Source organism: Ursus arctos, unplaced genomic scaffold (genome assembly GCF_023065955.2).
Source record: "Ursus arctos isolate Adak ecotype North America unplaced genomic scaffold, UrsArc2.0 scaffold_21, whole genome shotgun sequence".
In the NCBI taxonomy this organism is placed as follows: Eukaryota; Metazoa; Chordata; class Mammalia; order Carnivora; family Ursidae; genus Ursus; species Ursus arctos.
The window spans coordinates 9,485,277-9,499,336 of record NW_026622886.1 but is presented as its reverse complement, the minus strand read 5'-3'; the positions used below and the strand labels follow the sequence as shown (position 1 = coordinate 9,499,336).

Sequence of the window (14,060 nt, the reverse complement as noted above, 5' to 3'; positions counted from 1 at the left end):
ACATCTGTGTAACGCGGACCTTCCCTGTCCGCACTGCTGTGACTGAACGAGGTAACCCCAGGAGCATAGCACTGCTTCTCCAAGAGGCAGCTACGATGCTGATGTTGGCAAGGATGGTGGGAGGCCACATGCCAGGACGTGTCATACTGTCACCTCACACTCACCTCCTCACGCTGTGATTGAGACCCCAGCAGGTGAGGAAGAGATGTGGGGACATGGGGACACCAGGACGCATGTCCTGAACCAGCTAGAGTAGTGGATAGAGTCAGGTGGAAAGAGGGCAAAGTTCTTACCTTTTCTCATGTCACTTCTCTGTTCTGAGCCGCTCAGAATTAATTAGACCCTTGCAGCGGCCTCCTACCCAGGGGGACCATTACGTCCTGCTTTGCCTGGGACAGTCCTAGCTTACACATGTGGTCCTGGCAAAATTATTAATAATGCGGCTTTTCAGACTACAAAGTTTGGATGAGAATCACGTGGTCTCCTGCTTCCCTTTCTCTCCCCTCTGAGACTGTGTTCAGCAGCACCAGATGGAGCTGCCCACAGTACGGTTTCTGGTTTTGTTTTTTAAAGATTTATTTATTTATGTTAAGAGGCAGAGAGGGAGAGAGAGTGTGCACACATGTGCGGTGGGGGAGGGGCAGAGGGAGAGAATCTCAAGCAGACTCCCCTCTGAGCAGAGCCCAACCCCACTTGGGCCTCGAGTCGAAACCAAGAGTCAGAAACTCAACCAACTGAGCCACCCAGGCGCCCCTAGAATGGTTTTGCTTATGTCACACTCTACTCAACAACTCTTAGAGGTTCCCCACCACCTGTTGAATAAAATCCAGGCTCCTTAACTTAGTCCTAGGTACAGAGGCAGGGTTTTTATGTGCACACGCACCATAGCATCTTCCAGAGTGCTCGTCAAACAGAACAGCGTCATCAAACACAGGCTGAATGACTCCCTGAATGTATGTGGGCCTTCGCACTCGGGCTGCTTGTCAGTGCCTTGAATGCATCATCTTCGGCCAGTTTTAAGGACCTTTGCACATGATGTTCCTTCCGCCGGGAACACTCCTCCCTCCCTGTTTACCTGGGTGGCTACATGAGGCCTGCGGAGTCTTCAGCTGTCCGCTTAATGCCACCTCCTCCGAGAAGCTTCCCTGACTCACACATTAGATCAGACTCCCTTTTTCCCTCTTCCTCGGCTCTCTCGGGAATCCCATCTCTATTATCTAACAGCTGACTCTCGCGCTAAAGTCTAAGCTTCACTGAAGACAGAAACGGCGTCTGCCTGCTTTCCTGCTCTGCCCCTACGGTGTAGCGCAGTGCCTGGCCCGTGATGCCCCACGGATGCCTCATCAGCAGGTGGTGGGATGAATGAATGTACAGCCCCTCGTAGGCTACGCTTTCTGAGCCAGTGCAGTTCACGTCACCTATTTCAGGCCCTCCAGCAGCTTCTTAGCACCTTTGGAATAAGCGTGGGCTTCTTCCCTACACGCGTTCGGCTCTTCCTACCTCTGACTTCGTTTCCTGCTGCTCTCGCCTGCCCTCCCTCTCCCCGCCACACTGGTTTTCCAGCCCACTCCCTCCTCAGGTCTGTGCCCTTGCTCCGACATCACCTCCTCCAGCAGGCCCTCAGTGTCCTGCTACCTCAGGCAGCACCCTGTCTCTCTTTACCCCATTCCGTGGCCTCCTTTTCTTCCTAACACTCCTTGCGCTCTGAAGTCATCTTGCATATTTGTTTCTGTCCATCTCCACCACAGAATCCAAGCTCCCTGAGAACAGGGACCTTGTCTGCGGTGTCCATCATGAGAACCTCAGTGCCTGGCAAACAGTTGGCACTAAAGCAATGTTTGGTGAGCCAGGGAAGGAATACAAGCAGGGGCAGGGTGAGGTGGCCCCCTGGAGGCAGGGCAGGGGCCCCTTCCTGGAACCCAGCGGCCCCTGGGGCAGGGCCTGTGGTGTTGCCATGGCAACCCACTGACCTGTGCCCCCCTCCCCCAGAGAGGCCACAGCTGCCTGCCTCCTGGGCTCAGACTTTCTACGTGTTCCTGTGTGTCACCACGGAGGGGAGCCCAGGGCAGAGGGAGACTCGGCCGAGAGAGAGAATGATGAAGCGGAGGTCACGCCCTGGTGCCAGGGGAGACAGGAGCAGGCCTTGTTGGCATGGTTCCACTGGTAATGGCCGCGCCTGGGGGGAGGGGAGACGGGGGGCGGGGGGCACTCTGGCACCTCCAGGACCTGGGGTCTGGTCTTCCCTTGGCAGCTGGGAGTGTGACGTGTCAACTTTTTGATGTATCATTTCTAAAGCTGTGAGTTCCTAAAATAGGCCCCAGCACAGGGCCCTGAAAGACTGTTGATACGAAGAGTATGAATAACGCCTTCGATTAAAACCTGGTGACACTTTGTAAGTCAGGCAGCTTTCTCTTCAGGTGTTGCATAAGTCAAGAACTCCCTGTTCTCATCCAGTTCCTCAGAAACAAAGCTCGTCGTGTCACTCCCCCACTGCTTAAAAATGACGGCTGGCTCCCAGCTGCCTGTAGGCTTCTGGGCCTGGTGGGTGAGGCCTTGGCAATCTGCTCCTCCTAGACTCTCCCACCTGTCCCCTGCCTCTCCTCCCGTCCCCGATCAGTGGGCTCATCCCCTTTCCCAGAACCCACTTTGTACTTTTGTCCGTGCCGTGGCCCTCCTGGCCAGTTCCATCTGGCAGGCGCCAAATCGTTTAAGGACTGGGTGAAATGCTACCTCCTATATGAAGGCTGACATGGAAGCTCGCTTCTCTGTGCTTCCGTGGCACGTTATCATAGTTGCAGACTACTCCCGGTTCCCTGCTGGCTCCTTGGGGCCACGTGCCCCAGTGAGAGCACACCAACCTTAGAGGCAGGCTGACCTGACCCAGCTGGGCCACCAGCTAGCTGGCTGCCTTTACCTAGCGTCTCTGATCCCCAGGGCTTCCTCCCGAATCAAATCGTTCAAGTCTCTGTTTCAGGGTTGCCGTGAGGAGTAGAGGGGAGGCATGTGGAGCAGGGGGGCTGGTGTGGGGGAGAAAGCTCAGTAAATGCTGGACATGGCCTTTACTGTCTGTCCTCATCACTGGGCTGTGAGCTCCTGGTGGACAGAAACCATGCTTTCCTCATTTTACCGTGGCCCACAAAGCCAAGCCTGCTAAGTGCTTCACCTGTATTATTTCATTTAATCTTCGGAGAGCCTGGAAAGTAGGGCTTTTGGAAAGTTCAGGAGTCAGCCCGATGTCACATAGCTAGTAAGTGGCAGGGCTGGAATTTGAAATCCAGTTGTTCTAACTCTGAACCCCACATTCTTCCTGGCCTGCCTCTGTCTTCTCTTTCATCTTGTACTGTCTCCCCCTTGGTCACTCCATCAGCCATGGGGTCTTCTTGCCACTCCTTCATCCATGATCACCGGCCACCCATGATCCCACCTCAAGGCCTTGGCCTCTGCAGTCCCCTCTCTGTGGACCTTTGAAAGCCTTACGCCTTCTCTCCACTCGTCTCTGCTCAGATGCTGCTGCTTCTCAGAGGCCTTCCTGGGAGAGGATCCCTTGTTCCTCCTCCTGTTCTCTCATCCTACTTTACTTCCTCACAACCTACCACCATGCCAAGAGCCTGACACCGTGCCAGGCTCCTGGGGACAAAGCATGGCAAAGATGGACAACGTTGTCAGAACTTATATTTTTAAGGTGGGGAATATAAATAATAAAACAAGAATAAATAAACAAGATATTCTCTGGTCCTGAGACCCTGCTCCACCAGAGATATCTTGCTGTAACGTATTGGCATCTCTTCTGTTGCAACTTTACACTGAAGGCACTTGATAATGATTTGCAAAATGAATGAATGGATGGATGGCTAGCCTAAGATAGACTCACCAGCCTGTGCCCAGTATGACATGGCAAGCAGAGTAAACATAGGCTTTGGAGACGGAAGGTCTGGGTTTGAATTCTGTCTTTAATCCCTCTGGCTGTGTGACCTTGGCCCAGCCACTGCCACGGTCTGGACCCCAGTTTCCTTATGTTTAATGTGGGATGAATTTCTGTCTCATGAAGTCAGATCAGGTTCTAGGGTCAGTGTGCCCTGTGAGCATCAAGGATTTCCTGGCTTTGGACCACCGTCTTGGTCGGGTCCTCCCGCCAGACCAATACATGTTCCTGAAGCAACTCTGGGCCTTGGACATGCCGTGTCCCGGACGCGGTTATTTCCTGGTTTTTCTTTGCTGCTGCAAAGGGAACCAGCCCTTCTAGAAAAACTCACTCTAAAGTGGGGAGGGATGAAGATCTGCCTCTGAGGAGTGCGGGTTAAACTCTTTGGGAAGTGAAAATCCACAAGGCACGATTGGCGTCCTCCTTCCTGCCTATGATCCCAGATGAGTCAGGGGAAGTGATGCTTTGCAGCCAGGAGCCGAACTCACAGCTGTCAGTACATCCTGCTGGGCACTTAGAGCAAGCTTGGTTCTTACTAAAAGATCAGAGGATTTATTTTTACGGATCAGGAATGACGCAGTGGGGAGCAGGGAGTTAGCCAAGCGTGAGGTGAGGCGAGCTCTCCTCCTCCCATGTCCCAGGTCAGGGTGCGGACACGGCAGCACTGACCACAGCCTGCCTTGTATTAGAACTTCTGCTGCAAGCCTCAGTTTTCATGTCTATTAGTAGACATGCATTAAAACAAACCATGTACTATTATTCTGAGATCCCTGTAACATAAGCCACATATGTGAAAATATCTTGCGTAGTACCTGGCATGGAGTAGGAACTTAATGTTATTTTTTTTTAAAGTAATGCATTCAACACCACATATTTATTGTGCCCCATCTACGGAGACAAGCACAGGGCTACTGAGTACAAGGTGGACGGAAAGGACAGTCTTCCCGCACTCGTGAGTTTGGGGAATAGCATCTGCCTGGCTTTGTAGATGACAGCTGCTGGGCAGAAGCCAGTCTTCTTCGTGTCTGTGTCACTCACAGCTTTTATTATAGCTTCTTCTATCCAGAAGGCACAACACAGACGCTGGTTGAATTTTGCTTGCTTTATCTGGAAAATCACCTTCGATGTGTTGTACCATTTCATGCCTTACGTGGTAAAAAAGAAAAGATTAGGAAATTCTATAGACATGCGGATCTACTTATATGCTGTGCATTCTTTGACATCATGTGTGTCAATGATGTAACATTTCTTGGGACCATACTATAGGAACAACTTCGTACCGGGTGCTAGTGAGAGTCGAAAGAGAGAATAATACGGACTTCATTCTTAAGATATTTAGGATCTAAACAGAAGGGCCTGCTATGTATAACAAAGGCCAGCAAAGAAACACATGAATGAACGTAGCAAAAATTGTACTATGTACGTAGACTTTTAGCGAAAGTTCGAATGCCAGGCAGACCGCGATCAGTGTTGCCGTGTTGGCACCGTGTGCTGGAGACTGTATGGGACACAGGAGGAGAGCTCAGCCCACCCTTGGAGAGAGCAGTGGTTCTGATCTAAGTCTGAATGGCAGTCCTGCCTCTTACTAGCTGGGTGACTTTGGACAAGTCACCTAATCTTACTGAACCTTAATTTTCTTGATAACACCTATCTCAAGCTTGTTAGGAGGATTAAGTACGCTGGTGTATGTAATGTGTTTGCATAATGCTTGGCCCATAAAGACCCAATGGACAGTGACCTTTATTATTATTATTAAATCACATAATCTACAAGTAAATAAGTTAGGTGAACACAGCGCTTTATCAAAAATTCAACGTACCTGTCATTCTGGCTGACTAATTCTTGATCTTTGCAAGACCAAAATTCATTGTTAATAGTTTTCAAGTAAACGAAGTTTCCTGCAGTGACCTCAGTAGAGGCCTTGCACGCATTTGGAGCAACCTGACTTAGGAGGCATGGGTTGCCGATGCTGCTGTTGAGAGCCCCACTAGGGAAGAGGACAAAGGTCAAGAGCACCTGTGGATGCAAGGCCCGTGGCTTGTTTCGATCTCTCAGTGACATCTATGCAGTCTGGAATGTAAGACTTTGAATGCTCTGAGAACTCCAGATGTCCAGAACAGCAGATGGTTCTGCCGTATTTGGCACTGCTCAGACCGTGGTCTGGACCCTCCAGAGAGCATCCTGGAGCCACAGGCACAATTGGACCTTGATTAACTAGAAGACAGCCAGATGTGGGTGAACTGGATGGCAAAGAAGTGGGAACAACTCCCTCCAAGCAGGAGCTGGAAAAAGTGGGGTACTTTGACCAGAAAAATGGAGCCGTGCTGGCTGTCTTCTGATCTCTGCCATGTGCACGAGAGACCACCCTGGAAGAAGAGCAGCAGAGTGGCTACAGGCATAGACCACGGCATCAGAGAGACCCGAGTGGGTCCCGTGGGTGGAGGGAAGTGTTCCTCGGTGAGATTTCTTCTTTCTTTCCTGGCACTTCCAGCCCCCTCTCTCTTCTCATCACCCCACTCTCATCTCTCTCTAGAGTTGGGCAACATGGGGCAGGGAGAGGCACAGCCATCTGGAAAGTTCTTCCTTGACTTGAGCTCTTGTGGGCTGGTGTCGCACTCTCTCGGCCTTGGGTGTTCAGAGCCATCGCCCCTGCGGAATGTTTGCATGAGTTCTTCAGGGAGTGCCCCACCAATCACTGGGGATTCTCACCTGCAGGAATTGGCCCTTTTTGAGGACTCCAAAGTTAACAGGCCTGATCTTGGCGCAGGCAAATGGGTGAGAGGGAGAGTGTTTCTCTTAGTTCCCTGTGTCCGCTGAAAAGGGTGTGTGTGTGTGTGTGTGTGTGTGTGTGTGTGTGTGTGTGTATGCGTGTGTGTGTGTGTGCATGCGTGTGTTCACATGCATGTGAGGGTCGCTAGATGTGCATACCTAGCTGGGAAGACCAGGGCTGGCCCAGAGCGGTTGCCTTCGCTGCTGTGCGCTGGTGGAGGAAGGGGCTGCAGATTTCAGTAGCTGCCCTCCCAGACCAGCCACGCCCGTGGCCAAGGAAAATGGGCCAGAACTCGAGGGGATTAGAAGATCGGAGTGGAGATGTTCTGGAGAGTCCTGAAAAGAGTTCTGGAGATCTGTATCCTGACGCATCTTTAGAAGTGATGTGATGACAAACACCCGCCTTGTGCCATCACACCTCTGAAAAACCTCGTAAGCCATTTGTTTCCACGTTGCTCAGTTGGCGTCTGGAAGGGGTGGTGTTTTAAGGTTTTGAATTTCTCTGCCGCTCAGTGTTTCCTCAGAAACACCAGCTTTCCATTTCCTTTTAATAAGCTGGCTCTGGTTCCTCCCCCTGGATATTTCCACCTACTTATTTACAATTTAGGGAGCAGCTTTTAAAAGAGCAGTTTGTTGGGACATAAAATATAAAATAAAAACCCAACATCTCTCCCTGCTGTTTGCGTTTGCTGTGCCCCCACCCCCACCCCAGCCCATAGCTCCCGTGCCAGCATGCCTCCCTTCTAGAATATGTCACCTAAGGTGTTAACTAATGATCTGGTCCTGGGCTCTTTGAATTACGAGGAGTCACATGACCTAATCTAAGCTTCAGTTGCTTTCTAGGAAGAAAAATGGAGATTTAAATCTTTACTTCTGGGAGTTGTCAGAATTCAGTGAGATAACACATGTAAAGGCCTGGCAGATCAGAATAGGTGCTCAGGAAATGCCAGCTCCTATGTGATAAAGACAGCAACGGGGGACACCTCTGTGCGGAAGCACAAAGCCGTAGGTGTCGTCAGCCCTGCTGTAACACCGCGTAGGCATTCCTAAAAATCACTACGTTCTGCAAAACAGCACGATAAAAACCAGTTTACTAGAAAAATAAATGAGGGACGTAACACTCAAAAGCTCTTTCAGTGACACGTTAAAAAAATAGGAATCAAATAAAAATGACAGCACAGTTTTGTACACGTTAATTAAATGTTTAAGAGGTGCGGAAATACAATTAAGTCGGGCACTTCACCTTGGGAAAGACCTGAAGTTCGCTTTTGGAAGTGGGCGTCAGAAAGGCTGCCGCTTGGGAGTTACGGTGAAGTGGTAGGACGTGCGTTATCCGGGCAGGGGTGGCTCATAACACGCGAGGTGAACTCAAGTAGCCGGTAGATGTCTGGGGCGTGAGCATGTGTGAATTTTGCATATTCCTATGGGGTTTGGTTCAGGTATGTGTGCTTTTCTGCATTCGCCTGATGTTTCTTAGGGAGGAGATTGAGCGTAAGCAAGCGCAAAGTTTGCTCTCTGCTCAGATCATTCCCTAATGTATTACTTGCCCAGGAACACACGCTTATTTTCAAAACAAGCATTATAGGAGGACTGACTATAGTGGGTGTTGTTGAATGAATGAAGGAAGGAAGGAGTCGTAGCTGGTCTACCCAATGGAATAAACATCATGCTACATTGTGGAAAGTACTTTTGTAGACTTTGGAATTAGATTTTAAAAACAGAGTCTTTTGTATTTTAAAAGTACGACATAGCTATTGTATAGCTTTTATTATCTCCTCACACAGTGGCTTTGGGCCTGTGCTTGGAAGTGCCCCTTTCGGGGGTCACCGGGCAAAGGGAAGGGAGCCTCTGAGTTCCCTGTGCTCCTCCTCCGATTCATCCAGAACCCTCAGGGTTATGTCTGCTTTCCTTTTTGTTTTTGTTTGAATAAAGGGTTCTGCTGCTAATTTATCAGTTGGTAAACCACCACCAGTGGTTTAGTTGACCAAACTTCGTTTTACAAATGACTTCCCAGGAACGTCTTTTTGATGCAAAGAAAGATAATCCACAGTTGGTACTACGGGGCTGTGAATACTCCGGAAGTAGTAGAATCTGACCAAGAAATACTCAAGGGGGCTTCAGTCACCATTTTGTCTCCTCAGCAATGGTGCCTGGCGGGGCTTCTTGGAAAGCCCAGTTCCAGCCGGGGCAGGTCTCAGATGAAAACCAGTGGGCAGTTGAGTCGAATGTGTTTATGATGTTCATGTCTCTTCACAAACACCAATAGCAATTCTGCAATTCTGTGATTTTCTTTCCTCTTTCTCTCTTTCTTTCTGTTTTTTTTGTTTTTGTTTTTGTTTTTGTTTTTTTTTAGAGAGCTGGATTGAAAGATGTCTCAATGAAAGTGAGAACAAACGTTATTCCAGCCACACATCTCTGGGGAATGTTTCTAATGATGAAAGTAAGTGCTCGAAATTCATTCTTTCACCATGTCCTAGACACGTCCAGTGTCCTCGTGGGTGGGATGGTGCTTCTCGAATGCTAGGCTGGGGCAAGTCACCTGGAGCGAGAGACTCTGAAGCCATTTAGGGACCACGCCAGGCCCTCTCTGGAATATTCTGCAATGGGGAGTGCAGTGCAGTCCAGTAAACACGGGAACGGCGCCACAGCAAGCACTTGCTGTTTGCACGTTCATGTTGTCTGAGTCCCTAAAGACCCCATTACAGTGATGCTCCAGTTGGGCAAATGCGGACCTGAGTGGGAAAGGCCGTTCTCTGTGTCCCCGTAGATGTTGGATTAAATTAGTGTGTCATGGGATTGTCGTTTCAGAGTCTGGAATGTCCTTGCTCTTTGAAAGTAAAGATTTCTCCTAGATCTTGGACTAGAGAATTGGGAGTTAATGGGAAGGTATAAATTGCTGTGTTTGCACCTTCCCCTGGGTTATGTCAGATTGGGTCTTCTGGGCACCTCATATTAAGAAAGAAGACTGATGGGGACTTGTGTTTGCCCCCGAACCACTGAAAAAGGGGGCAGCTCATTGTAAATGTGATTGCCAGCGGGGACAGAGTGTCTTTCCCCCTTGGCTGGTAAAGAGCATTTCCTTAGTGCAGTTTGCTCAGAGCATGGGCCAGGGACCACCTGCTCCATAATCCCCAACAGCATTTGCTGCACACGCGGAACAGCTTTCTTCCAGAGTTCCTTCCGGCGTTGTTGTTCTGTCATCACGATTTTGCATCATTTTATAAAATTGAGATAAATTGAATATCAAGTTCATAAATCTTATGTGACTGGTCTGATGAATGCCTTTTGTTTTCTCAGTTTGTATCTACCTGTGTAACCCCCACCCAGAAAAGAGATGGAACATTTCTAGCCCCCTGGGTGGTTCCTTCATGTCTCAGAATCCCTGTTAATAACTACCCTCCTGGATTTTATCACTATCATTTGGTTTTGCCTGTTTCTGAAACATTATATAAATGGACTTATAGAGTCTGTATTCTTTTGTATATAGCACTTTTCACTCAACGTAATGTCTGCCAGATGCAGCCTCGCTGTCGTACGTAGCAGTGCTTCTTCATGGCTGTATAGTATTCCATTGTGAGCATATGCCACAGTTTACATGTCCATTTAAATGTTGATGTTATTTAAGTTGTCTCAAGTTTTTATTTCTTAAGCATGTCTGAGCATACTTTGTCTTATTGCACTAAAATATATATACCATAAAATTGACCATTTTAATCATTTTAAGTATACAATTTGGTGGCATTAAGTACATTCACTTTGTTGTACAACCATCACCACCGTCCACCTCCAAATCTTTTTTCATTTTCCCAGACTTAAACTCTAGCAATAATTCCCCATTCCCACCTCCCCTGTCCCATCTCCCAGTGCCTGGCTACTACTATCTACTTCTGTCTCTATGAATTTGACTGTATAAATAGAATCACATACTATTTGTTTTTACGTAATTGGCTTATATCCCCTAGCATAGTATCTTCAGGGTCCATCTGTGTTGTAGCACGTATCAGGAACTTCCTTCCTTTTAAAGGCTGGATGGCATTCCGTTTTATGTGTATACCCCATTTGGTTTATCCATTCATCCTTTGATAGACATTTGGGTTGTTTGCACCTTTTGGCTCTTGTGAATACTTGTGAATACTGCTATGAATACGGGTGTACGCATATGTGTTCAAGTTCCTGCTTTCAGTTCTTTTCAGTATATACCCAGGAGTGCAGTTGCTGGAGCGTATGGTAATTCTACTTGTAGTATTTTGAGGAATCACCCTACCATTTTCCATAGCAGCTGTACCATTTTACGTTCCCACCAGCAATGAAGTGGCTAGTTCCTGTCGTAGCTAGTAGTAGTTCCAGTAGCTCCACATTCTTGCCAATCCTTGTCATTTTCTGTGTGTTTTTAAAAATAACAACCATCCTAATGCATGTAAAGTGGCATCTCGTGGTTTTCGTTTGTACTTTCCTAGTGGTTAGTGATGTTGAGCATCTTTTCACGTGCTTACTCATTCATATATCTTCTTTGGAGAAATGTCTGTTTAAGTCTTTTTATCCATTTTTAAATTGAATTGTTTATTTTTTGTTGTTATTGGATTGCCTGAGTTCTTTATATATTTTGCATATAAACCCCTTATCAGATATATGATTTGCAAATATTTTCTTCCATTCCATGGGTTGCCTTTTACTCTGCTGGTTGTGTCCATTGACACACAGAAGTTCTTAATTTTGATGTAACGCAGTGTATCTGTTTTTCTTTGGTTGCCTGTGCTTTTGGTGTCATATCCAAGAAATCATTGCCAAATCCAACACCAGGAAGTTTTTCCTCTATGACAGTTTTATAGTTTTATCTCCTATGTTTAGGTCTTTGATCTATTTTGAGTTAATTTGTGTATACAACATAGGGTAGGGGTCCAAATTCATTATTTTGCATGTGGATATCCAGTCTTCCCAGCACCATTTGTTGAAAAGACTGTACTTTCTTCATTGAATGGTCTCAACACCCTTGTTTAAAATCAGTTAACCATATGTGTGAGGCTCTACTCCTGGTCTCTCTATTCTCTTCTGTTGGTCTGTCTGTCTTTCCTTATGCCAGCACCACACTATTTTGATTACAGTAGTTTTGTACTAGGGTGTGTGTGTGTGTGTGTGTGTGTGTGTGTGATCTTCTGTGTGTGTGTGTGTGTGTGTGTGTGTGTGTGTGTGATCTTCTGACTAAGCCTTCCAGGACTATGTTAAATAGAAGTGGCAGAAGTGAGCATCCCTGTCTTGTTTCCAATCTTAGAGGAAAACCTTTCAGTCTTCCACCATTGAGTATGATGTTAACTGTGAGTTGTTTGTATGGGCTTTTAGTGTGTTAAGATAGTTTTCTTCTATTCCTATTTTGTTGAGTGTTTTTATCATGAAAGGGTGTTAAATTTTGCCAAATGCTTTTTTGGTACCCATTGAGATGATCACGTGGCCATTCTGTTCGTATAGTGTACTACACTGATTGATTTTCCTATGTTGAACCATCCTTGCATTTGGGGAATAAAAACTGCACCTGGTCATGGCGTACGGTCCTTTAACACGTTGTTGAGTTCTGTTTGCTAGATTTTGTTGAGGACTTTTGCATTAATATTCATGAGGGCTATGGATCTGGAACTTTCTTTTCTTGTATTGTCTTTGTCTGAACTTGGTATCAGGGTAATGCTGGCTTCATAGAATGAGTTGGGAAGTGTTCCCTTCTCTTCTGTTTTTTGGAAGAGTTTGAGATGGGTTGGTGAACATTCTTGTAGATACTGTTTCTGTGATCTGCCTGCTCATGTCCTTTGCCTGTTGGTTTCTTTTTAAGTTGTGCGGTTTATCTTTTCCTTAATGATTTGTAAGGGTTGTTTTTATATTCTCAGGAGGAGGTATTTGTCAGATGAAAGTATTGTAAACATCTCTCAGTTTGTAGTCTGCCTTTCATTCTCTTCGTGGTATTTTTTGGTGAACAGAAGTTCTTTATTTGAATAATGTCTAGTTTATCAGTGTTTTTCTTTTGCAGTTAGGGCTTTTTGTTTTGTCTTAAGAAATCTTTGCCTACTTCTGGGTCATTAAGATATTTTTCATATTCTTATCTGAAAGTTTTATTATATTACCCTTTACTTTTATATCAGAAGTCCATCTGGAATTTTTTATATGGTGTGAGGGAGGAGTCATAGTTCTTAATTTACTTTTAATTTTTGACTGATAGAGCACCTTTTGTTGGAAAGAATCCTTTACCCACTAGCTGTAAATCAGGAGATCGTATACATATGGATCTATGTCTTGACCTTTATTCTGAACCATTGGTCTGTTTGTCTGTTTTGGAATCATAAGATTCTTTAAGATTGTTTTGGTTAATTTAAATTCTTAACATTTCCATACAAATTTTAGAATCAGCTTGTCAAATGTCACAAAAATCCCTGAGGGATTTTGACTGAGATCATACTGAATCTATAATCAATTTGGGCAGAATTGACATCTTACCAACATCAAATTTCCCATCTATGTGTGTGGCCTCAGACGTCTATGTATTAAATGTCCTTTAATTTCTCTCAGCAGCGTTTCATAGATTTTAGTGTAGAGGTTTTGTACATATTTCATTAGATTTATTTCTAGGTGATTGATGTTTTTCAGTGGTATTGTACGTAGTAGTATTTAAAATTGTTTTCTAATTGCTAGTTGCTAGCATATTCAAATGCAGTTGATTTCTTAGATAATGACCTTGTCTAGCTGCTTTGCTAGATTTGTTTATTAATTATGAATTTGCTTTTAAAAATTTTTTTCTACAGACATAATCATGTCACCTGAGAATAATGATAGTTTTCCATCTCCTTTATAGTCTTTATATTATTTTTCTGTGCTTTAGAGACCGTAGTGCAATGTTGAGTTGAAGCGGTGATAGTAGACATGCAGTCCTGTTCCTGACTTAAGGAGGAAAAGCATTTTGTGTTCCATTATTGAATGTCAGGCTCACTATGGATTTTGCTTGCAGGTATTCCTAATCAAATCCCTGGTTTGCTGAGAGATTTTTCCTGAACCTGTGTTGACCTTTATTAAATGTTTTTTCCTGCATCTGTTGAGATGATTGTTTCTCTCCTTTATTCTATTAATATGGTGAATTACATGGATTAAGTTTTGAAAGTTAAGCCAATCTTGTATTCCTGGCATAAATGGCACTTGTTCAGAAGTATTATCTTTTTTTAAGTCTATTTCTGGGTTAGATTACTTGTTTTGTTAAGAATTTTGGTACCTATTCTTTATAAGATTTTATTGGCTTCTGATTTTTCTTTCTTACAATGCCCTTTTTGGGTTCTGGTGTCATACAGGCCTCCCAAAAAGAGGTGAGGACTTTTTTCTTTTTTGTTTCTTCTGAAGG

General features: G+C 45.7%; 1 protein-coding gene across 1 annotated transcript in view; it reads left to right on the top strand.

The window, feature by feature from the left end:
• Positions 1–2,093: 2,093 nt before the first annotated feature.
• Positions 2,094–14,060, top strand: part of RFX4 (regulatory factor X4) — a 134,565-nt gene continuing 122,598 nt past the window's right edge. The window contains exons 1-2 of the mRNA XM_026499744.2: positions 2,094–2,163; positions 9,045–9,131. Of these exons, the coding sequence (XP_026355529.1) occupies positions 2,094–2,163; positions 9,045–9,131 (157 nt within the window). The remainder of the gene's footprint in view (positions 2,164–9,044; positions 9,132–14,060) is intronic.